Source organism: Phyllostomus discolor, chromosome 3 (genome assembly GCF_004126475.2).
Source record: "Phyllostomus discolor isolate MPI-MPIP mPhyDis1 chromosome 3, mPhyDis1.pri.v3, whole genome shotgun sequence".
NCBI lineage: Eukaryota > Metazoa > Chordata > Mammalia > Chiroptera > Phyllostomidae > Phyllostomus > Phyllostomus discolor.
In genome coordinates this window covers 31,202,905-31,227,759 of record NC_040905.2, presented here as the reverse complement: position 1 = coordinate 31,227,759, position 24,855 = coordinate 31,202,905, and the positions used below count along the sequence as shown (strand labels likewise).

General features: G+C 39.2%; 1 protein-coding gene across 2 annotated transcripts in view; it reads left to right on the top strand.

Moving 5' to 3' along the window:
* The window catches only part of ADAMTS16 (ADAM metallopeptidase with thrombospondin type 1 motif 16), a 126,549-nt gene that overhangs the window by 1,149 nt on the left and 100,545 nt on the right, over positions 1 to 24,855 (top strand). For both annotated transcript variants that reach the window (XM_036020283.1, XM_028517775.2), the window contains exon 3: positions 5,610 to 5,935. In XM_036020283.1, the coding sequence (XP_035876176.1) occupies positions 5,610 to 5,935 (326 nt within the window). The remainder of the gene's footprint in view (positions 1 to 5,609; positions 5,936 to 24,855) is intronic.

The window sequence follows — 24,855 nt, the reverse complement described above, 5'->3', positions numbered from 1 at the left end:
CTGCATCAGGTGGATGGGAAAACAGGTGCGGAACTTCCGTGGCTCCGCAGTTCTAATCTGAGCCCAATGCATTGGCAATTACTAAATATTAGTATTCGCGCCATGTTCAACAATAAATGGACATCTTAAATGTGAATAATGACTTTTGAAGGAAGAACAAGATTGGATTATCGTGGCATAATTTAAAAAAATCTTGAAAATTAGAGTTAATCATTAGAAATACCTGATATGGTTTCTTCACCTTGATAAAACTATATGAAGACAATAATTTAATGTCTGCATTAACTATTGAAATTCGATTGACTATAGTCATCGATACACAGTAGATAAAGTAGTAAATCGGATGAATGCAGGAGCTGAGGACCTTTTCCAGGACCACCAGAGGGTGCTAGATGTAAATAATATAAAATATTTAAAAATCACTTTTCACTGTGTATTTAAAGCTCCCTTTCTTGGGGTTGCCTGGTCTTCTCTATTGTTACTCTTACAATGCAGTCTCAATATAATTACCCACATTAGAAGTTAATTTACCCCTCACACTTAAAAACAGATTTTTGTGAAAACTTTCGTTTTTTTCAGTTATGAAAATTCCTGAAGGTCTCAGGAGAGTTTCAAAGTACTTTATGAAGTTTCCTTTAAGATAAGAGTGTTATAGACAGAGAACCATTTATTTCCAGGAGGGACAGCCAAGACTTCCTGTCAAGCGTGCTTTTCCAAACCCTGGGAGAATAGACCCCTATGGGCTGGAATGCAGCCTGGCTGGCATGCAGCTCCAGGCACAGGGCACCTTAGCTCCTGACACAGCCCAGATGTTTCACGACAGCCACTTACCTTGCTTGGTCAGAACCTGAAGCGAAGGTACAGTCCGTCACCCTCGAAGGTCTCGCTGAGCCGACAAACTGTTCTTACCCCCCACCTCCATTTGTTTTAGGTCTTTCATTCTAACCGGCTAGGCCGAGAGAGGGGGTATCCAGGGACAACCTTCACATGACCAGAGAAAGGCTTTCTAGTCAGCAGTGTTACCTGTTTCCATCTCAAAAAGGATAAACTGTGTGTGGCGCTGGGGTCAGTTTACTGCATACGAGTGTGCAGTTATATTCATATAAGTTAAAATAACTCCTTTGGCCATAATGTTTGTTTAAAATATATTTAAAACTCTACTGCAAATTTCACTGGTTGTCTGAAGTAATTACGCAACAGGAAAGAGCACTCCATATATCCTTTGCGACAACAAAGGATAACTACATTGAGAAATTCTACTTTCGGACATTAGGTATGCCCATTACATTTTGGCTGATTTAGCACTGCTTTTCCTTCATAGTAGATGTAAATGTTTTCTCCTTCTAATTTGCCATTATAATAAAAATTGTGGCTCTTGTTAAGAGCAGAGGCATGTCACAAATTTGCTAACTTCTTCATTCTACAGTAAATTAAGCTTCCAGGAAGGTTTACGAGTTCCTTCGAACTTCGTTACATTGGACATAATAGATCTGTGTTTGTGCTCTGGAAGTTTATATTGATTTACACTCAAATATTCACATCACATGAGGCAGGGTAGCCTCTTTCAGGTTGACCAGTGGTGTAAATGTTTAACAAGAGGCTCTTTGGAGCTCTGATTTGTAACATTTGCTTGCTGTCATGGGGTCATTACTCCCACCCTGGCAAATTTCAAGATATCAGTGTGATGCCACTAAAGCTACAGTGAGGATGCAGTGTGCAGAACTGGCTCTCTGCAGCCGGTCACATCAGCCCAAGGACACATCCAGGTGGTCCACACCTCATGCTCTCCGTCTGAACCAGAATATTCCTAGGTCTGATACTGTGGTCAAAAAATCTTTGGAAATCAAGCAATCCAAGGTGCTGACTGCAGCAGCCATGTGTATTTTTTCTCCTTAAAAAATCTACATAGGACCAAAGTCCTATCTAAAGGATTCTCAAAGGTCAGGAATCACATTAAGTTTTTTCTCAAGACCAATAGTTTGGAGGATTATAATCTTAAAACATAAGATCAAAACTTAGTTTAAAATTTTCAGTTTACTGAAACTATATACTGACTGTTCTCCAAATAGTATGGTGAGATGCTATACTTATTTTGTTCATTCACTGAATTCTTTAGCTATGACCTTTTCACACTGACTCATATGTAACTGAGAGTGTATTTGATTTGAAGGACTTCTTTCTCACTACAGCAGCATCTCTCCCCCTTCACATTGTTGACATTTTGTTGTCGCTGTCTGTCCTGTACGTCAAAGACTGCATAGCAGCTTCTTTGTATTCAACCTGCTAGATTGCAATAGCACCACTGTCCACTCCTGCTAAGGGACAACCAAAAATGTCTCCAGTCATTTGTCCTCTGAGGTGGGGAGGGGAGTAACCCCTGTTTGAGAACCACTGGAATCAATTGAAAGCCAGGTCTTCAGCCATCACACACTGCCACACCTCACTCTCAAAAGGGATTGTCATTGGTCTCCATGAGTGAGGTTGGGGCCAGGGTGCTGGGGCCAGCACCTGCCAGTCCTTCAGAGCTGACTGGTGCCTTTTCAGGAATTTTGCGAACTGGTTATTGAGAGTTAAAATGTATGCACTTGCAGCGGAAGTAATCATAGTACCAACAAAACTAAAATACTCAAACCTCATCATCACTTCACAATTCTTTCACTATGTTTCACTACCATCTGTGCTTGTGAGGGTGTTTGCTGGGACAGCATCTGCCTGGTGGCAATGCTGTGTAATAGCCTGCTCCTGTGAGTCTGAAGTCCACGTTCGGCGATGTCACACATCGGTCATCGAAATCAGCCGTGGTGGGAGTATCTACACCACAGGAACTGGAAAATGCTGTAAACCAGCCTGTTTTCTTCCCCCCAGAAATGGGTTGTCACACATTTATCAGCACAATACTACATGCGTTAGTGTAAAGAGGTTTATCAGCCATTGTTTCAAAAAATAGGTATTACCTGCCATCCAAAATAAAGGCCATAAGATTATGGCTTATATCATCTGGAAACAATTTGATTTTTTTAAATGGTAATTATCTTTTCACGTGCAATAAATTTGTGCATTAGCCAGTGTTTGGAGCCTCCCACATGCTTCTGTCTTTATTCCAGGGCCTCTGCTGGAATGGAGACAGGCTAGTGGCGATAGGGGGAAACTTCCAGAGAGTCCTGAGGGGAGGGCAGGATGACAGACAACAAGATGGCCCTGTCACACCAGCCGGTCCCCTTCATCCAGAAAGCGGGGATGAGGAAGGCAGTTGGGCCATGCACTTTCCACTTTTGTTCTTTGGAATGGCCCAGGACAGACTGTGGTCACACACTCACACCAGACAAACTGATCTTGATGTGTTTTCGCTTTCTTCTGTCCTGTACACAGTCTAACTGAATTTGTTCCACTGTCTCACTTTCCTAAAAATTATGAAATAATTCCATGTATTTTGCCCTGTGTGACACAGTACCCTGCTTTGAGGTATATTTCAATGGTTGGTTGTCAGGTTGTCTGCCAGAACCTGCTGTCTGTCTGATTTGTACGTGGCCCATCTCACCAGTGCCCATTCACCTGTACCTGTACGGCAGGGCCACGCCTATGGGCCCAGCAATGGACCCTGAGAAATCCCACATCAAAGCTTTTGAGCAGGGGAAACAGGAAGCCTAAGATCACAGAGGCCATAGCCGAAGCCTCCGTTATTACACTTCTTGTTCAGATTGGCCTTCTGGCCTCAGACCCTCCCCTGCCATGGGCTTCAGCAAAGGGGCTGGACAGCAAGGGGATATGAGGACAGGAACCTGTCCCAAAAGAGTTTTACTTGTGAAAAAAAAAAACCTTATTTTTCCAGACAAAAAATTCACTTGAGTACTGCTGACGTGTGACCAAATGCCACATCAGTAGGACAATGTTTTATTTTATCTAAGACTCGAAGAACCTTGTTCAGCTCACACAAAGGCAGAAAGGGCCCCAGTTTTAAGCATCTAGTAGAACAGCTTCTTAACAGGGTATATTACTAATAAAAGAAGAACACATACACATTCTTCGGACACTAGAATCAGGAGAGGGATATTAGTATCAGAGTCTCGTTAGGCACATAAGAGGAATTTGCATTTACAGCCTGAAAAGACTGTTCACTCAGGGCAGGGGGAGAGCTTTCTAGCCTTCTCTGAGCTTCAGCTTGACTTCTGTTTCAAATACGTCTTGGGAGGAAGGCTGGATGCTGGACTAACCTGCTATTTTCTCATGGTTAGAAAAAGTGCAGGATAGGCAGCAGGCCCCCTTGGAAGGTATGTGGGCTCATTGCTGGTGTGCAAATAGAGACTCTATACCCTATGTTTAATTATCTGAAAGGTATAAACCAACCTAATGCATCATTAACTAAGAAATTTTTTGACCTCCGCCTTGACAAGTTCAACTTCACCTGGTCTGAAAGTCCGAGTTGGAGAGTAGAAGGTGACTGACCACACGGGGACAGTTGCCCCTGGCATGAAACCACCCCTTGCTAGACAAAGTTCTGTCCTGCTTGGGACAGAAACCACCTTTCCCTGACCTTTGGAGAGCAGAGATGATATCATTAATGATGGTACTGAAAAAACAAATCCTGGTTATAAAATGAAAATAAGTTTTCATTTCTCCCTTAATTTTCTCCCTTAGAGAAAATTACCTCTTTGGAGAAGAAAACTACACTATTTCCAGGAAGGCAGTAGAGGCCACTGTCCAGGATTCGGATGCAGTTTCTCTCTTTACTTTTCACAGAGAGGAAATGACTCAGATGTACACGGAATGCAAACTGTAAGAGTGTCTGTGATTGAAGCTTTGCAGACCTGTATGGGTGCCCGGAAATCTGATAACTCCTTGGGGTTTTCTTGACTATTTAAAAAGAAATCATTTAGTTGAATGCATTTTATGCTAGCATACCGTAAATTAGAGTGGGAAGAAGAGTGTGCTTCACGTCTTTGAAAGGCCCTGGAGTGTGAAATATGATCAAGTGTTAAGAGCCCAGGCCCACTGGAGGGTCAACAGTGGCTTTCATTGGGAGCAAATACACATGCGAACATTTCCAAATGTTAACATCTGGGACACCTGGAATGTGTGTGCCTTCCCCCTTTTCTCCTATGTAGTCAGTGATTTAATAACTGAATATCAAAAAATAAGCAGCAAAGGGAGCCCATCATACTCATATTTTAAGTGCTTTCTGAAAAATTGGAAGCATTTTTAAGCTAAAATTTCTTAGCAATAGAGATGTTTTTAAAAAACAAAAAAATATAACTAAAAGAATGTTTACAACAATGCAAATTGCTCTAAAGTGAAATTATGAAATATAATCATACAACACCATTTTTTAGTTTTATTTGGTGTGCCATCTAGTTTTCCTTTGAAGTGTTGGATTGGTTGGCTTGGTGGTAACACGTTACAGGAGCAGCAGTGACTTCCCTTGTAAAGGAAAACATTTTCTTTGTCTGATTCTATGCATCGTACAGTTTGGACTCCTGGGTGGATTGATGTTGACGATTTCTCCATCTTATTCTTAGTGAAAGTTTCATCTGGAAATAAATTGCATTTGGAAATTTTTGTATTCTTTTCAGAATTCTGAAATTCCTTAGTCATACTGCCTCTTATACTTTCAGATTATGACCTGGTATCTCCCTATGAGGTTGACTACAATGGCAACTACGTGTCCCATGAAATCACACACCCTCAGAGGAGGAAAAGAGCCCTGGCCCAGCTCGGAGTGGACTCTCTTCACCTTCGGCTGAAAGGTTTCAGGCACGACTTTCACATGGAGTTGAAGACTTCCAGCAACCTGGTGGCTCCTGGATTTGTCATACAGACATTGGGAAAGGACGGCGTTAAATCACTGCAGGCTTTCCCGCCCAAGGATTTCTGTTTCTATCAAGGCTCCTTACGATCCCACACAAATTCCTCCGTGGCTCTTTCAACCTGCAAAGGTTTGGTGAGTACAACAGCTCTTGCTACCTGCAGTGAGGTGGCAGGGACAGTGATGTGTGAAAGAGGAAAGATGACCAATTTCCCTTGAAATATTTTAGCTTGATTTTCTATTATTGTAGTGCAGGCTTCTCTGATCTTAACATCAGGAGATACTGCCAAATAATCAGTCTAAAATATGCCATACTTCCTTCCTTCTTTGGCCCATTTGAATATGGCACACATGCCTAGCCTTTCATTGCCTTTGTTGTTTTAGAATAATTGTGGGAAAGAACTTCAGCTTGAAAACGGTGCATAAGAATTTATGGCCACCTGTGCAGGAACTGACTTCTCGGAGGATGGCTGTACTCTAACTACTGGTCCATTACTAGCGCTGGAGAAGTGCCCTCATTTTGAATAGAGTACAGTACTCAGCTGATTGGCTGTGGTAATTATTTGACCAGATGCTTAAAAGCACTTTATTTCTGTCATTCTGATGAGGATAACATACTTCCCAATTAGGGTGTTAATTCCAAATGGGCTGATGAATTCATGGCAGGAAACTACTGATCTTATTGGATCGATGATTCTATTCGTGCATCCCCCATTATCTTAGTATGAGATTAAGACATTAAACCTCATTTAGATGCTTCATGTGGTCCAGTTTGCTGGGACCCCTAGAGTGTGAGGCACCTGGCCCAGTTGACAAGATACTGCACCCCTCAGGCTGATCCAAGCTGAAATCCTAATGGCTTGTCTTCTAACTTTTCTTAAAATATGTTCATATTTTTAGAAAAGAAAAGCTTATTAGATTCTTGAGCGCAAGCTAATTAGTCACATGTAATTTAGGAAGAACATAATTTAGATGGCAAAGGGAAAATGTGTGAGCCAAATACCATAAGGTCATGACCATGTTAAAGGTTTGGCGAATAGGTTTCTGAACATTTACTACATCTCTAGAAAATGCTTTAAGTCTGCCTTAAATTTCTTTTCCTTTTGAAAAGGAGAAATCATACTCTATATATCAGAAGGATTTTTTGTATTTGTATGTAAATAGTGGATGATGCAGGAGCATTTGTAACCAACTTCTTAAAATACTAAATATTTACAAATGCTAAATCCTGTTAATTTTTTAAAAATACTGACTTCTTCTTTTTTAGGGAATTTGCTATGGGTTGATCTTTTGTCTACTCTTATTTGTAGAAGACTCTTGGTTTGAGAATGATACAGTAGAGAGTTGCCAAGGATAGGGTGGTGGTTATTTGGCAAACTTGTTAAGCATGAAGACAGTGTGGCTGATTTTCTCCATGTTTTCTCAAGAAAAATAGACCTTCCTTATTACAGGGCTAAACTCTTCATGTAATACACTAAAGGAAGATAGCTCTTCCTTGGCTTTCTTCAACAAAGGTTCAGACTAGAAATGGAAGCCATCTGTGTGGTAGGGAATCGTGCCATGCCCTTCGGAGCTCAGTATCCTTGGATGTGTTTACAGAGATCATTGGGCGAGGTGCTTTCCATTAACCCAGTAGGGGTGCAGGCTCATTGACGCTAGGGTCTTTGTGAGCCAAAGCTCTCCCAGATTTGTGGCTCTCTTTGAACTCAAAATAGTTAGTGAAAGTTGTAAATGGCAACTATGTGAAAATTAAAGAAGTGGTAAAAAACAGAAAAAAGGGGCTCTTCTGTTAACAAACACTGCAATTTAATATTTTGGTCACTAGAACAGAAATCTGTGTGCTTCTACCGTTAATCTTCCAAATACATGAATCCCAACTTCACTGACGCTCTGTCTGTAGACGGTCATAACAAATACGACCTCAATTAGACTTATGGGTGTGAGGTTCAGGGGCTTTTGCCAGATGATAAGACAAATCAAAGGCATTTTAAGGAAGAAAAAGGGAGGATAAAGAAGTCTTCTCCCTTTAGCCAGATAATAAAAAACGTTGAATGGGAATGTCCCTCCAGAGGCTGCCAAGTCTGTTATTTCTTTCCTGATTGATGGTTACCGCAGCCCTCCTCTTCCAAATCTGTTAACATATAAAGAAAACCAGCATGTCTTTTAAGTTGGATGATGGGTCTTTTTTGTTAGTGTTATTGTTCTTGATCCTTACAGATTTTAACTAAGCTCCAGGTAGATCACAGTTAAGCATTTTTTTTCAGGGTTTCTAATTGACCCAGTTATCTGAGGGGATCCCGGAGTCAGAAGAATTCTCTCTTATTTGCTCTGTGGTCACTCACACACATTTGCAGCCCCGATGGGAGAGCGCTTTGAAAACAAGATCCCTGGTTATGGGAAATAACCAATATCCTATTCTTTTGACTTCATCTGTAGTACAAAACTATTATCTTTAATTGAAAATATATTCCCTAATTAAGAGTTTAATATGCCGTGTTATTCAACTAAAGAAGGTTGTTTACAGTTGTAAGACTCTGCAGTTTCCAGGGTGATAAATGGTTTTTCCCCAGGTTCTCAGATTTGAGTTTGGGAGCATTTGTTCTAGTCCTCTGTGGAATATGTTTGGATAGTGTGAGTGATGCCGCTATGAACATTTGTGTACAAGTTTTTATGCAGAAATATGTTTCATTTTTCTTGGGTTTATACTTGGGTATAATTACTGGGTCATATGGAAATTCTATGCTTAAAATTTTGAGAAATTTCTAACCTGTTTTACACAGTAGTAGTAGATGTACATGGGTTCTAACATCTCCACATTCTGGCCAGCACTTGTTGTCCATCTTTTTGTCACAGCCGTCCTAGTGAATATGAACTGGTATCTCATTGTGGTTTTGTTTTGCTTGACAGCGAGTATTGGTTGGCAGTTTATTGTTGCTGTTATTTTTCCCCCAGCATTTTGAATGTGTCATTTTATTTCCTTTTGGATCCTATTGTTTCTGATTATAAGTCAGCTGTTTATCTTACTTTAGTTTATTGTACATAGGAATGGTTTTTCTGTTTCTGTTTTCAAGATTTTTGTCTTTGTATTTCAACATTTTCACTATGATGTGTATTGGTGTAGGTATCCGTAGGTGTGGGTAGCACATGAATAATGCTGCTATGCATATGTTAGTATGCTAATGGTCCCCACATTTCTCTGAGGATTCATTTATTTTCATTATTTTTTTCTCTGTGGTCTTCAGATTACATAATTTCTATGGGTTTATCTTAAAGTTGACTCATTCTCTTCTGGTAGTTCAAATATACTGCTAAGTTCCTGTAGTAAATTTTTTGATTTGGATATAATACTTTTCCACTTCATATTTTCTTTGGTTCTTTTATATAATTTCTCTTATTCTGTATTTTATGAGACATTGTCTGTAAGCTTTGTCTTAATTTTTTAACTACAGTTTCCTTTGATTTTTGAACACATTTATTTAATAGTTGTTTTAAAGTCTTTGTCCACTAAGGCCAATAATTGTGCCCCCTCAGAAGCAATTTTTATTGGTTGTTTATTTTCCTGTGTATGGGTCACACTCTTTCTTTGCATGTCATACACACACACACACACATATGTATATATGAAATCACATGATACTTATACCATAGTAGGGGAATCATCACATGGTACTTGTCTTTCTTGCTCTCTCTCTATATATATGGATATTGTGAGTAATATCCATATATACTCACAGTATATATGTGAGTGTATATATATATTTTTGTTGTTGTTGAAAACTGACATTATAGATAATGCATTGTAGCAACTCTAGATAATGACCACCTTTGCCACTCCAGAGCTTGTTATGGTTGCTTTCTTTTTTTATTGTTGGTTTGGTGTCTTGGCAAGCCCAGTCTTCCTGAAAGCCCATGCTACTCTGCCTCTATTGGTGTCCCACTCAGCAGTTAGCCTACACTTAACTACTAGCTTACTGCTTTTTTAAAAACAACACCCTGTGACATAAATTGCTCCACAGTCTGATCTGATTAAAGAGAATCTCCTTTACAAGATGAAGATGCTGCCTGCTTTTGAGACTAACACCATGGGGAATAAATACTCTTTGATGCCTTTTTCCCTGAGTCTCTGCTGAACTTCTACTCTGTGGCCTGTTTTGCTTATTTCTATGTGTATCATGAGGTGAACAGCCTGTTCTTAATTGCCTGCAACTACAGCTCCATGATTTTTTTGGTGTTTTGTTTTGTTGTTTTTTTCTCATTTCGGCCTTTTAATATTAGTTTAACAGACTACTGCCCATATTCTTTGGGAAATGTCTTCTTTTTTTCTTAACACAATAAATTTGGTGAATTAAACAAACACAGACTCTCACTGTTTTAATAAGAAACATATTACTTCAGGCCCAATGTCTTTTTAGGAATTTGGCTCCAAACAAGATTTTCTATAAAATTATAATTTCTTGCCAACTTTCAGTTTAGTTGGTTTTCTCCCTTTAGTTTAATTTTTTGAGCTCTTAAAATATCTCTGGGTGTTATGCTTTCAAATGCTCACCAGTTTTTGGTGTAAGGAACTGAATAATTTAAAACAAAAAGTATTTCAAATCCATGGCTACTGTGCTTATAGTTAATATTAAGATGTCCTTAGAGTGAAATCAAATAAGTGAATAAGCAAATAGTGTTTGGTAAGCTGGTAGAAATTAAAGATATAATGTGCTTCTCCTAATGGGTATTTTTTCTAGCTGTATTCACAGCCTTTCATATTTCAATAACCACATGAAAATTATTTAAAAACTAGCAGAAACTGCCTTGGCCTTGGAGATTTCCCTACTAAAAGGGTTCAAAAATGCCTTTCCCCCCACCCAAATTGCTGTTTTAGTGCCTCTCAGCCACAATGACCTTCTGGGAATGTCTGTATCAATGAGATCCTGTATGGCAGCCACCAGCCACTTGTGGCAACTGAGCGCTTGAAATATGGCTTGTTCAAAATGAGGCATCCTATAAGTGTAAAAAACATAAAATATCCCATTACTAATTCTTATATTGATCTCATGTTGAAATAACATTTTAGATATATGGGATTTAGTAATATTACTAAAATTATTTTCACCCTTGCTTTTCACTTTTTTAAAAAGTAACTATTAAGAAACTTTAAATAACATATGGGGTATACAATCAATTTCTTTTTTAATTGAATTTGTTGGGGTAACTTTGGTTAATAAAATTATACAGGTTCAAGTGCACAACTCTATAATACATCATCTGTCTATTGCATCCTGTGTTCACCACCCAAAGTCAAATCTCCTTCCATCAACATTATCCCCCCCGTTCCCTCTGGCAATCACTGTATTGCTGTCTGTGTCTGCCCCCTCTTTTTCTGCTTAATCTCATTATCTTCTTCACCCAGCTCCTCAACCCCCTTCCAATCTGACAGCTGAATCTGTTCTCTGTATGTACAAATCTGTTTCTATTTTATTAGTTTATTTTGTTACTGAGATTCCACATAGTAGTGAAATCACATGGTACTTGTCTTTCTCTGACTTATTTCACTGACCTGGTCTTCCTCTAGAGCCTTCTAAAGAAAGACTGCAGCCAGGCTGGACACACCCTACAGACCTCCCACAAAGCACAAGCTCCATGGGGCTGGACAACTGGTGTCAGGAGGACCAAGCCTTTGGGTCTCCTGCTTGGGAGTAGTGCGGTTAGGCACTCATTGAAGGAGAGTGGCCCTTGCTCCATAGGCATACCACTCAGTCTCTGCCAGAGTCTCCAACCCTAGCTCCCGCTGGGAGGAGCACACTGCAGGCTCGGGTTGGGTGCAGCCACCCAGCACCACTGCAGGAGCCAGCTCCACATAGTAGAACCCTCCAGGAACTTGAAAGGTAGGTCAAAAGAATCTCCTGTTGGGGTCAGGGCCTGCAAGGAGGGCAAGAATATCCACTCCCCACCATGTTTTAGCCACATAACCCACTGGCCATCTAATTCCTGGATAAGAACCTTTGAGGGAAATTCGCTCAGAAGGTACCAGGGCTGTGCAGCACCCTCTTTCCCCCGCAGAACTGAGCTCAGCATGGCGGGGCCATTGGAAATGGGGAAGACAGATCAAAAATGTTCCATTGGGGATGGCTCTGGCTGAGTGTGCCGGCAAGGGTAGGTGAGAGCAACCCCTGACCCCAGCACCACAACAGCTCCATGCTTTTTAACAATTCCCTTAGGCATAAACATTCACACACTCTATTCCAAATAAAGTCAGCCTTTCAGGTAAGCTCCTTGTTCCTTTAGCTTTCCTCTCCTCCTGGGCAAAATGTGGGCTGGTGCTGTCCTGCTTGTTCCAGAGTAACACTCCTGTTCTATGAATGGAGCTCCAGGTGGGGAGGGTATCACCTGGTCTTCCCTGCTTTTGCTTCCTGGGCTGAAACCTCTGTGTTACAAGAGAACTGGGATGGGGATATTCTGGGTTTTGTTTTTTTCTGTTCACTGAGTCTGGAATAGGGCTTCTACTCTATGAGTAGGGGCTGTGTGGTAGAAGGCAAATGGGTGCTCATGGTCATGCCTGCCTGGAATAGAGCTTCTGAAATACAGATCTGGGAAGATGAGAGATGCTGGTGGCTTATTCCTCCTGACTTGAAAATATAACTGTAGAATGGCAGTTAGGGGAGAGGAGCCCTTGTCTTCTGGCCTGCACGTGCCTGCAGTAAAGCTCTGTCATGCTGCGCAGAAGACTGGGTGACTATGTGACAAGATCATGGCTTAAGTGCTATCAAATTTAGCCATTTTTCTCAGGTTACTAAATTTAATTCAATAAATCATTCTCTACTGTTTATGCCCTCAGAACAATTTACAGACACTTTAAGTGTGTGTGTGTGTGTGTGTGTGTGTGTGGCTTGTGTATATAATATTTAGCAGTTAAATGGTTGTTTCAGTTAAATGAAGAGACTATCTGCCAAACCCACACCACCATTCTGTAAGTTGGTCTGTGCTAGGTGCTTTCATGAACACATTTTAGAGATTATTTCCCCCAAGCCATTTTATAATCTCCATTTTACAGATAATTCCCAAGATAATTCTTAGAAGAGGGGGACTTGCACCTAGGTGGCCTGATTCCAGAACCAGCACCTAAAGCACAGTACTGTTTTGCTTCCGTGACGCCATTGCTGCCTGAGAGAGACCTGAAGTCATTCACATGACTTTTCATTGCATCCCCATCAATTCCCCAGAGAGTGTAATGATTTTCTCATTGAATTTTCACCTTAATGCCACATCCTTTCACATCTAGCCCTCTCTGAGCTTAGTGGCTCCACTTGTAATGTATCAGGGGTTTCTATGAAAATGCATGGATTTTTTCCATAATTATTTATTTACATGTTTGGTTTTTGATACTAGGAGGTAAACTCTTTAAGACACCTTATATTATTTATCTTGTGTCCCTAATGTCTCTTTAAATGCTAACCAAAACTATTTTTTATCTTGTAATGTATGATTATATTTCAAATTTACAAACAAAAATACTATACCTTCTCAACCTCTATTGAAGCACAAATAAATATAAAAATTTTATAATCCAGTTATCTGATATCTTTCCATAACTAATGCAAAAAAACTCTAAATTGTCTTTTGAAGCACATATTTTACTTAGAAATGATTAATTCATAAGGTTTCTGACATTTTTTAAAACTCACATTAATCAATACTTTTAAATGAGGTTTCTATAGAAATATTTTCTGTTTCATATGACAAGACTGGATTTTTTTAAAGGATTTCATGCAAGTTCTGCTCGGATTAGCATTTTAATGATAATAATACTAATGATAATGATATCAAGTCCTTGGAACAAAATCTGACTGAACTTTAGCTCCTTTTGCATAAAACGTAATGTTTGTTACAACATTAATGCACAGGATACGTATCACTTCCACTAAAATCTAATTATTCATGTTTTTAACAATGTTGGAAAACTTGTAAATGCCACAGTTCTCAGGTCTCTTTAAGAATTCCCTCACTTGGTTGGAGACTTACTCTGGACCCTGGTTTGAATTATACAAGGTTTTATTTCCAGCCACAAACTCCAGGGATTCTCTGGAAACTTTAGTCATTGAGAGTTTCTCTAAAGCACCTAATAAATCCTAGAAAGCTATCTGAAATATTGCCAAAATTTCAATGATGTTGAAAAATGTTCATGAGCTAGAAAAATAAAACAGAAGTATAAAGGAAGAATCAACATGGAGGTTGTCAGAAGAGATAATATGAGTTTTAAAAGAAAACTGTCACTATCTGAAAAGGCTGGTAATGGTATACCCCATCGAACATATGTCAGGCTTGGAAGGCAGGTGGGAGGTTTTTAGATAAACTGTGACCAAGGTTTGTGGATATTAGGACATTTAAAAAGTGAGTGTGGAGAACTGACTGAAAGTACTCAATAATTACATAAATATAGTAAAAAAATTGAAACTGACAACAATAAGTGTTTTAATTACTAGAAAGGGATCAAAAAATACTTTATAAGATAATCTTTTATATTTGAAAGGACCACATATTATTCTATTAGCTTACCATTAGTTGTAAACAAAAATTAGATGATTAGAGAAAATTACCTATAAAACTTATAGTTTTGTTCCACTTTCCTGGTTTTTCATGTGTTGAACCTGGGATACCAAGGGATAGACTGGCGTGGCCAATATTAGAAAGCCAGGTGGAGATTAAGCAGGCGTAACAGACATCTCTTCAAATTCTCTGTCCAGTGATGTTTGACTGACACACGGTCAATGCTATTTCTTTTACACTATAAGGAATAGCCAGTTAAGGGAATTTAACTGTTGGCATACATGTCAGAGAATTTAAAAATAAACCAAGGACTCGGTGGCCTGGAAACATAGGCCACCTGACAGCGGGGAGAGAACAGACTGGTTAGTGGTCAGTGCTTCCGATAGCCCTGTGTTGGTCTCTGCTTCTCTCTCACCACCAAGGACAAACCTCACACTGACCCACATCATGGTCACTAGAATACTTTGCCATGAGGATCTTTGCAATAGTGCTCCACAGTCAGTATGACCAGGATTTTCTTCATGGACAAGATCGGCCTCAAAATAGCAAAAAGAGTCCCTTTGGAAGAGCGGGAACGGGATCCCTGTGGTGGTTCCCTCTGGAGGATGATCCAAGTCTGGGATTGTCCAAAAGAGAGTGACTGTTTAAGATAACATTCAGCTCAGAGAGAGTAAAAGAAGAGGCCAAATGAAACCAACTTCTTTAAAGCAGGGTCTTTCTTGACTGACATTCAACAAGAATAGGCTGATTGGGTCTGTTAAACAGGACAGTTTTTCTTCTTAAATCTCACTGTTACTATGAAGACTTCCCTGGCTCACCCATCTAAAATGACCTATTCTTTCTCCTGCCACACATACTTCCTCTTCTTTTCCCTGCTTTACTTTTCTACTTAGCTTTTATCAATATCTGTATCAATCATAGTCCATTTAGGAAACAGAAACCAAGAAGTCTGTAGGGAGCAGACAGGAAGTTCACAGCGTTCTGACAGGAAGTCCATAGGTGGCTAACAGGAAATCCAAAGTGATGAGACAAGAAGAGTATAGGACAACAGTGCAGTGATTGCAGGGGCGAGGGGTGGAGGTAGAAGAGGGATAGGGAGTACACATAGTGATGGGGAAAATATAATAAAATAAAGTAAAATAAAATAAAAATATGTAGAGAGCCAAGAGGAAGTCCATAGGCAACCAACAGAAAGTCTATACGGAGCTGATGGGAAGTAAATGGAGATGACAGAAAGTCTGCAGTCAGCAAAGAGGAAGTCTTTTGGGAGCAAACATAAAGATCACAGGGAGCAGAAAGGAAGGAGCAAGATTTCTCACCTTCCTCAGTAGTCTGGTCCTTCATTGTGTGGCCTATTGACAGAAGTGAATGAAGGATAGGTAGCTGAGCAGAAATAGGATTTAAAGAGTTTTAACCTCAATATTACAAAGCAAAGTTTAAAAGGACAGTTTGGAGTTAAAGGTGATTTCTTTTTTTTTTAATATTTTATTTTATTTATATTTATTTTTAGAGAGGGAAGGGAGGGAGATAGAGAGAGAGAGCGAAACATCAATGTGCGGTTGCTGGGGGTTATGGCCTGCAACCCAGGAATGTACCCTGGCTGGGAATCGAACCTGGGACACTTTGGTTCCCAGACCACGCTCAATCCACTGAGCTACGCCAGCCAGGGCCCTAAAGGTGATTTCTTAATGCTAAGCAGTCTACCTACTATGCTAAATATTGAGATTATAGCAGGAATTTACTTTTGACTTTTTCTTGCTTTATCCCCAGCACTTCAAATAATGCTTGGCACACAGTAAAGCCCTTAATAAAATTTGTTCAATAGATTGAATAATTTTTTAAATAGAGAAACAAGAATCCTTGTGCTCTGCAAAAATTATTTGCACAGCACTTGCCTGGAGGGGGGGAAACAGGAACCCCCCAAAATTAAAGTAGTGGGGACATCCCAATCCTAGGGAAAGGACTAGGCTTCATCCTAGAAAATTCTAGGCCTCTTCCTGTGAGGGGACGGAGCTCTCAAGCCCAGTTCATGTGGACATTCCTCCTCTGCAGAGGGCTGTACTCGCCATTGTTACTGATTTGACTGGAGTGAAGTCTCCTTTGTAGCTTACCTGGGGGGAGAAGAAGCACATTTCCTCAGTATACTTGGAAGTTGTATTTTGTGGCTTATTGTACAGGATTAAATAGACACTCAGGGGCTTGTATGTGCAAATACGTGTTTGTGTTGCCAGTGTCTGTGAGTTTGGTTACTCCAAATGACTCCTGAAGGAAAAATTAGGGTATCATCACCTGTAGGCCTGAGGCCAGAGTCTGCATTCAAGTCAGTTTATACATGCAGTGGAGTCCTGTCCTTGCTCATTTCGGACGACAGTCACTGAGTAATCTCAGCCACCTGTCAGGTTCCCTGAGCCTCTGACCGGAGCCAGAAGATGCTAGTTGCACTATTTCCTCTGTTGACACTCCATTACTCAGGTATTCCGGGCATGTGTCATCTTTACTGCTTTTGAGTCTTTTGTCTGTTAACAACAGTCATCATCTGTCATTTATTGCACATATTCATCCCTAAGTTTTAAAGTTGTTGGTGGTTTTTTTTGAAAGAGCATTATGTGTTTTTATTAAGTCTAGTAAATCTGGTATTTTAAATTAGTGACAAAGTCAGTGTTAATTTTATATTTCCTTTTCTATAATTTCTGTGAAATTACAGAAAAAAAACTAAATAAAATGCTTCATTTGAAAAATTACAACCTAAATAATTGTAGGCAGAGTTCTTATTTTTTGGTGTAGTTAATTGACAGTAAATGGGTGTATCAAATATGGAATTTACAATCGATATATTAAAAAGTTACCAGTTTTTAAACAAAAATTAAATTAAACTAAGACAAAACTTTAAAAATTTAAATCCACATGGTGTCACCAGATTTACAACAAGGCTAAAATGTTTGGTTGCCTTTAGTTTACAAATTTCACTAACATAATAGGAAGCTTTAATAAGCAATGCCATGATCTATCTAATCGTTCCATTTTTTGTCATTGAATAGTTAGATCTCTATTTAATTAAGACATTAAAGAATGGAGCAAAACGTATGAAGCAAAATATATATTAAGCAATTAGTGATTTCTTTAAGTGAAAAGTCTTTGAAAAATATTTGTCCTGATGACTTTAGGGTCATTTTATTCCATAATAATTTAAATTTTCATGTGAGTGCATAGTATCTTTTTCTCATAGGTAAAAACTTAGGGGCTCTCCCTTAAATGCGGTAAGCCCACATTTAAATCTACATAAGCTGGGAACGTTTTTAAAAAAGAATCTTAGTTTTGACTGAGCTTGCTAAAATAGACAGGGCCTCCATGTAAGGAAGTGCAGGTTGAGCCTTTGGGAGTGTAGGCAGACATTGGAAAGGATGCGTTCTTAGACTGTCCCATGAAAGTGAAGGCAACTTACTGTCATCTCCACCCTTCTCCTACTTCTTTCCAGGGAGCTACCTTAGTGAAAGTTGAAAAGCAGAGTTCTGATCTTGTCATTATCCTACTCAATTTGCTCCCATTGTGCTCTGAGTAAACCCCACATTCTCATCACGCTCTGGAGCTCTTCCCTTACCATACCTCCAGCCTAATAAGGGAAACTCTCTAGACTGAAGCAGTGGCAACTTATTTCTTTCAAAATAAGGCTGAGGTCCCCACCCGCTCTGGGTCTCAGCAAAAGCTGTCCCCTCTGCCTTGAACACAATTCCCATCCCTCGACAACTGGTTTGATGTCACTTATTCTTTAGTTCTCAATTGGAAAGTTACTGCCAGAAGTCATACTTCTCTGATGCTCCAAGCTAGGGGAGGTTCCCTTGTTGTACATTCATGACTCACTTTGTTTTTCTACTTGAAAGGAATTATTACGATTTAATTTGTTTTTGCTTAATAGATTAGTATTTACCGCTCCCTCATAATACACAGTGAGCATCTTAAGTGCAGCGCTGTAGCTGTCACAATCCCTTCAGGACCACCAGTACATAGTTATATGCCTTACCCATAGAAGTAACAGGGTGGAAGGGCAGGGGGAAGAGTTGGTGGATGGATTGATTATTGGATAAATGGATGGATGGATGGATGGTTGGATGTATGGATGAAAAGTTGTAGTTTCAGATACTAGTTCTATCAATGCTGTAGAGAGTCTCAGACAGAGCGTGTAGTGGTTGTAAGTAACCATGTCCAGAAATGGTGCTAAGTTGAGTTTGGAAAGCAAGCATTTCCTAGACAACCACCACACAGATCCAAGCCTGTCTGCCGAGGCCCTGGGAGCATATTTCTGCAGCCTGAGTGCTATTCACAGTAACTTGGTCTCAGGAAAGGCCATCTGTAAGTGAGTAGTTTTCCAGTAATAACCATGTAAGTAATTTTTTCTAATGACAGACTCTGTAAACAAATTCTAAATAACAAATGTTGCAATGACAGGATATGATATAATTTATATACAGTATGATTCAAGATACTAACTGCCATTTGCCCATTTTTAGTCTTTCGTACGTTAATGTGAGTACATAGAGACATTGTAATTGCCATGTCTCTGTTTCTTAGATTTATGTCTTTCTTAATTATCAAGCTTATGACAAAGGTGGGTACCTATTGCACATTCAGATTTCTGAGAAATGGTATTCTTACCACCCTGAATCCTTCACAAAATGATAAAGCAAACTTTTTCTATGCTAACGTTTAGAAGAAAAAAAGCTGTCTCTTAGCATAAAAATAGGAAAAATAATATATATTTATATTTTTAGCCAAGATAAATATTAAGTGTGAATATAAATATAAATGTTAAGCAATTGTTTTCTCAAAATCCAGAACCAGGCTAGTCAACAAGAATTTTGGAACACCTATAGTTTAAGGGCTTTAGTAGTTACCTGAGAAACTAATGAACAGATATATGTATATAACTCTCTTCATTCAAAGAAATATCTAGATAGACATTCAAACAGGAAACAGGATAAAATGACTTAAAACAAGCAAATGGGAAATATAACCAAAAAAATGGCCTTTGAAGTCAGACTAGTCTTATTCAAATAGAATTTCCCTGAGTAGCCAAGTGGCTCACCACTTTGTACTTCAGTTTGCTTAATTTGGAAATAACACTGGCCTCATATGGTTGCATGAGGATTAAGTGAGGCTATAGCTACATAAAAGAAATTTAGCACAGGGCTTGTTGCATACCAGAAGCTGAGCAAGTATATGTTCTCTTCCTCCTGCCTCCCATTACTAAACTATGTAATTTCAATAAAAATCTAATTAGAAAATAACTGTGCATGTTGCAATGCAAGTTCAAGTAAAGTTAAAGAACAGAGGTGGAGTTCCACCAACCTTTAGAGAAGCCCCACAGATGAGGTGGGAATAAGAGTAGAATATATGTTAGTTATGCTGGAACTTTTTAGGGGATTTATGGAAAGCACTTCAGGATAATAAAAAAGACATCATTTGAACAGACAACTTAAAATGCAAGAGTCTTGTTTATGCCATTCTTAGAACCATTGGCTTATGCCCACACATTTGATGGAAAGCTGTCTATTCCCAGCACCTGGGGGATTACTCTGTGCTTAGTGAGGTATCATAAATGAGGGAAGTGCCCAGAACAGCTGACATTTTGGCTTTCAATTCCCCCTGCAGCAGTCAGAGGAGCTATAAACCCTGTTTTATGTGCAGAGATTATCTCTAACTGAAGCTTGGGAGTTTTGACTATTCCCTCTGCAGGTCATCACTAGGTAGTAAAAAAAGAAGTGATGGATTACAGAATAATGAGCCAAAAAAGAAGCTAGGATGTTTTATATCAAAGTTCTCTTTCTGGTTGAGCTGCATGTATAGAAGACTTGGGAGACTAAGTATTAGATGCTGCAACACGTAAGGGCTGTGCCGTGTAAGTGTGCCACGTATAGAAACAAAAGGTGTTATATGTTCCTTAGGGAGGTCAATAATATAAGGCAGCCTGTTTTTCACCATTCAGGATCGTCACTATGAATTTCCAATATTGCTTTAATACATAATATAATTATATGTTTACTACTTGAAAACTTTTGGGGATCTAGTTATCAATCATAATTGCCTGTCTCTGCCTCTAATAATCCAGTATGTTGTCTATTAGGAGTAGCTTATGTTCTTAGGCATTCAAATGAAATTGAGCTCACTGATCCCAAACACTTTCAAGTTTCCCATTATTAATCCTCTGAAGAGATACAATAGTACATGTGTCAACCCTCCTCTACTGGAGGAAGGACTAGAGATGCTTGGTTTATGACATTTTTAGAAGAGTTACTTACACCCACGTATTTGAAGTGGGAACGAGTCTCAAGTGTCAGAATGACTGAAACCCAGACTGTGGTCAGTGCAGGAACTTTATGGGAGACAATTTTCTCTTAATTCGGGTTCCAAATGCTGACTGGATCATGCAAATGTTTACATTTACTTAAAGTAATGGAAGTATTCCTTTATTTCATATAAAACTTTTAAAAACTTAAAACAAAACAAAATCTAGTTTCACCTCAGCCCCGAGTCATGCAAATCTAGCTTTAGCCTCATCAGAATGGCTAAGGGCTCCTGAGATGTCTGTGTCCCTATTTGTATAAGGGGGCACACAGTGTATATAATAATTTGTGCACTCGTGTCTTAAAATGTAAAGTAAATTAGTGAAAATAATTTAATAGTCTCACAGATTGCAATTTAAATGTAAAAGTCTTTAAAACCCATAACTTAAAATTAGATTATTGAATGGCAGTCCTTGGTTAATATATACCCATGAATTGCATATCTTGTTGTAAATGAATACTAGAATAAAAGTATTAAGTACACTATACTCAGGCATTATCATCCAATCTAGCCAATATCCTTACCCAACTCAGAAGGCCAAGCATATTAATTACATTTTGACATTGTATCATGTTCCATTTTATAGTTTGTAAGTTAATCCTCTCATTTGGCAATTATTCACAGTTTAGATTTCACCCTCATCTCATGCAATGTAAAATGGATTCGATTTGGAAACCTCCAAGATGTCATTTTTGTTTGATCTTCGTTTCAAAGTCAACCCCAACCAACTTCTCCTTTCTCTGATTTCAGCCCTTTCATCTCCCATTGGTCAAAGGTGCAGCCAGCTCCAGGCTCTGACTGGTGATGGAGTGGCCAGGACACAGCTGGTGTAGACACAATGCTCATGTGTGTGAAGCTGGAGAGTCCAGAAGCATAATAGATAATTTATTCTAACATTTGGTTAAACCTAGAGACAAAGATGAGTGGGAAGAGTCTGGTTGCCGTTGCCGTCGTGTTTAGTTGGATCCTGGATGGAGAATTTCTTTCACAATGAGCTAACTTCCCAGTTGCCTATAGCACTCCAATTCATTTTCCATTCACATGTTCTTTCTATTATCTTTTTATGTCAGTGATCTTTTCATGGCACATATTTATAGCTCTTACCCAGAAGAGTAGCCTGTGATAATGTCTTTCTGTCACAGGAAAAGTAAACACTTCCTTAGGCTTTAACATGTTTCAGTTATGGTGATTCTTTGGAAATGGTGGTTCTTCTGTTTATTGTAACCAGAAAATGCGGGAGCTGATGGTTTCAGGCAAAGGTGGTTTATCTCACTTTCCTCCTCTTTCAACCAACCCATTGCTTTCTTCAACTCATAAACCAGAGCTTTGGAGAAAAATTCTTAACCTAAAACTGTTTTAATGTTTAACACATCCAACTCACAATACATCATCATTTTGAAAAGAACTAGTGGCAACTTGTTCCATGTGTAGTTGTTACAAAATAAATATATGTGAATTCTGCTTCTTTATCATAAGTTCATGTATGATAAGTATGTGTCAATGATGCAACTTCCATATTTTCATATTTAATAAAATATGAAAATATACCCATTGTAAGTAGGGATTGATATTTAAATGAGCACTCACTATATGCCAGGCCAGGCATTTCTTCTGTAAGCAGATTAATTACATGGATTACTATTGCACTCCATTCATTTAGCAACACAAGAAGAGATTCTGTTCCTACTTTATATAAAAGGCGTCTGAGGATCAGACAGATTATGTAGCATGCCAAATGCTGCCATCTAACTAGGGACAGAGCCCAGATTCCAAGACACATCTATTGGATCTCAGAACAAGTGATGAGCTTCCCACCCAGCATCTCTGTCTCCTTCTAGGGATATTCTACATTCATGTCCTTGGAGTCAAATTGACTGGTTGGCCATTTAGATCTTGTCAGCAATAGTAAAGCTTAGATGTATAAAACCTGTGATTGTAAAATCACTTTGATGCCTGCATGTGGGACAGCTGCGCAATAATTCTGTACCACCTAACTTATAAAGCTACTATTCCTTAAGACAATTTGCAGGTGAGGGCTTTTGTAGGACTATGTTTATGCTTCTAATAGTTATCAGTTCACATGATTATATAATTTAAGAAAAAAGACCAGAAAGACAGACATAACATATGTTTAACACCTTTTTCAATACAAAACTAAGCAAGGAAGGCTACAGAAAGTTCCCATTAAAATAGTGGGTGGTCCCACTAATTCAGCCCAATTCTCAGCCAGCAGACACTGGGCCTTCCTAGGGGCATGACAACAGGGTTTATAACAGCATTATTTCCTTTCATATGGCTGAGTCAAAATGTATATGACAATTGGCAGAAAAGAAGGTAACTTCAGAGAATGTTGCGATCTTATCATCATTGGCTGACAAAGAGAAATTAATGTCTCACTTGGAAATCACTAGAAAAGTAGTTTCAGGACATTCTCTTTTTTATTTCTTTTGTGAAGAAAATATATAACCTGTTAGGTTAGGAGTTATCATTGCCAATGAAACATGCACATCTATGCATACATACCAGAAGCTTTTCCATCTACTGGATTCTTTGGAGGGCAAGATAACCTGAGTGTGGCCTGGCTGGCGTAGCTCAGTGGATTGAGCGTGGGCTGGGAACCAAAGTGTCCCAGGTTCGATTCCCAGCCAGGGTACATTCCTGGGTTGCAGGCCATAACCCCCAGCAACCGCACATTGATGTTTCTTTCTCTCTCTCTCTCTCCCCCCCGCTTCCTTCCCTCCCTAAAAAAAATAAATAAAATCTTAAAAAAAAAAAAAAGAATTTGACATAGTTTAAAAAAAAAAAAAAAAAAAAAAGATAACCTGAGTGTGAACAGCTTCCCTGGCCTGAGAGTTGCCTTATAAATACCAGGTCTATGATGTGACCAGGGACATAGCATTCTTAAATATTGATCATTTGCTGTGTCTCAAGCTCTTGCCAATATTTTACATATAATAGTTGAGCAATATCTTACACTCCGCAGAATTGACATGTGGATTTTGAATGTTTACAGGGGGACCATGGCCACCAGCTCCAGTATGTTGGTAGTAACATACAGAAAAGAGGGTTCCTTGGGGACCATGCCTTAGTTTTCAGGAGTCATTGTTTATGTGTATAAATCATGGTGAATACACCAGGGATAAATGGGTCAACTGATATAATGTCACTGGATAATATAGTGTCTAAGGCAGTTAGATGTTCCCCTTCCTCCACCAAAGGTTCCGTTTCCTTGTCCTAAGTAGACAGTAAGAAATAATCTATCTGAGAAACTCTTTGAGGATAAAATCTGTTCTAAAAATACACAAAGAATCCCCCAGTTTGTGACAGTCAAACTGAACCATGATTCCCTCCTCTGACAGAAGGTACTTCCTCCTGCAAGATTAGAAACAAAGTGAACAGAAATTTATTGAGCGCAGTTGTTTGAGAGATAATGTAAGCATCCCTCCTCTATCTTTTGGGATATTTAGTGGTTGGAAGAATTGAAATTATGTCATAGAGGAGCCTAAATTAGCAATAGCATCCAGTTAATACAGAACAGTGTATTTGCATGATTCAGGACGGCTCTTTGCCCTCATGGGGCCACCCACTAAGTCCATATTGCGGGGCTCTTTTTATGGCCACAGAAGAAGAGGATGACGCTGACCCCAAGCTTATTAGGAATTGCTCCCCCTGAGCTGCAATAAAAATTGAATTCTTTCCCCACTGGTGGGCAAACGTAACAGCTGACTTCCATGTGATGCCTTAGACAAACCAGCTGTGAATCACAGTAAGGAACCAACCTAGCCTATTTCTTTTCATTATTTGTTGTTTGTTTTTGTCCTCTGGAGTGAGGGACCTGGCAAGGCTTTCCGATAGTGAGCTGTCCCCGTGAAGGTGCTGTTTGGGAGACCTCTACATTCCCAATGGACTGATTTTCCACAGTGTTTGCCAATGTTTTATTTCTGTTTTTTTTTTTCTTTTAAAGGAGACAGTATTTGCCTGATAGGTTTTTGAGCACAGCTTACTAGAAAGGTAATCTAAAATATACCATTTTGAATATGCATTGCCACATGGTATAATAATTATACAATTTGAGTTAAAAGCCTAGAAATAGGGCTGGTCATAACTATAATCTCCTTGGGAATCGACATGTAGGTGAGGGTATATGCAGTCAGCTATAACTGAGGCTGGAATTTGTGGTCCAA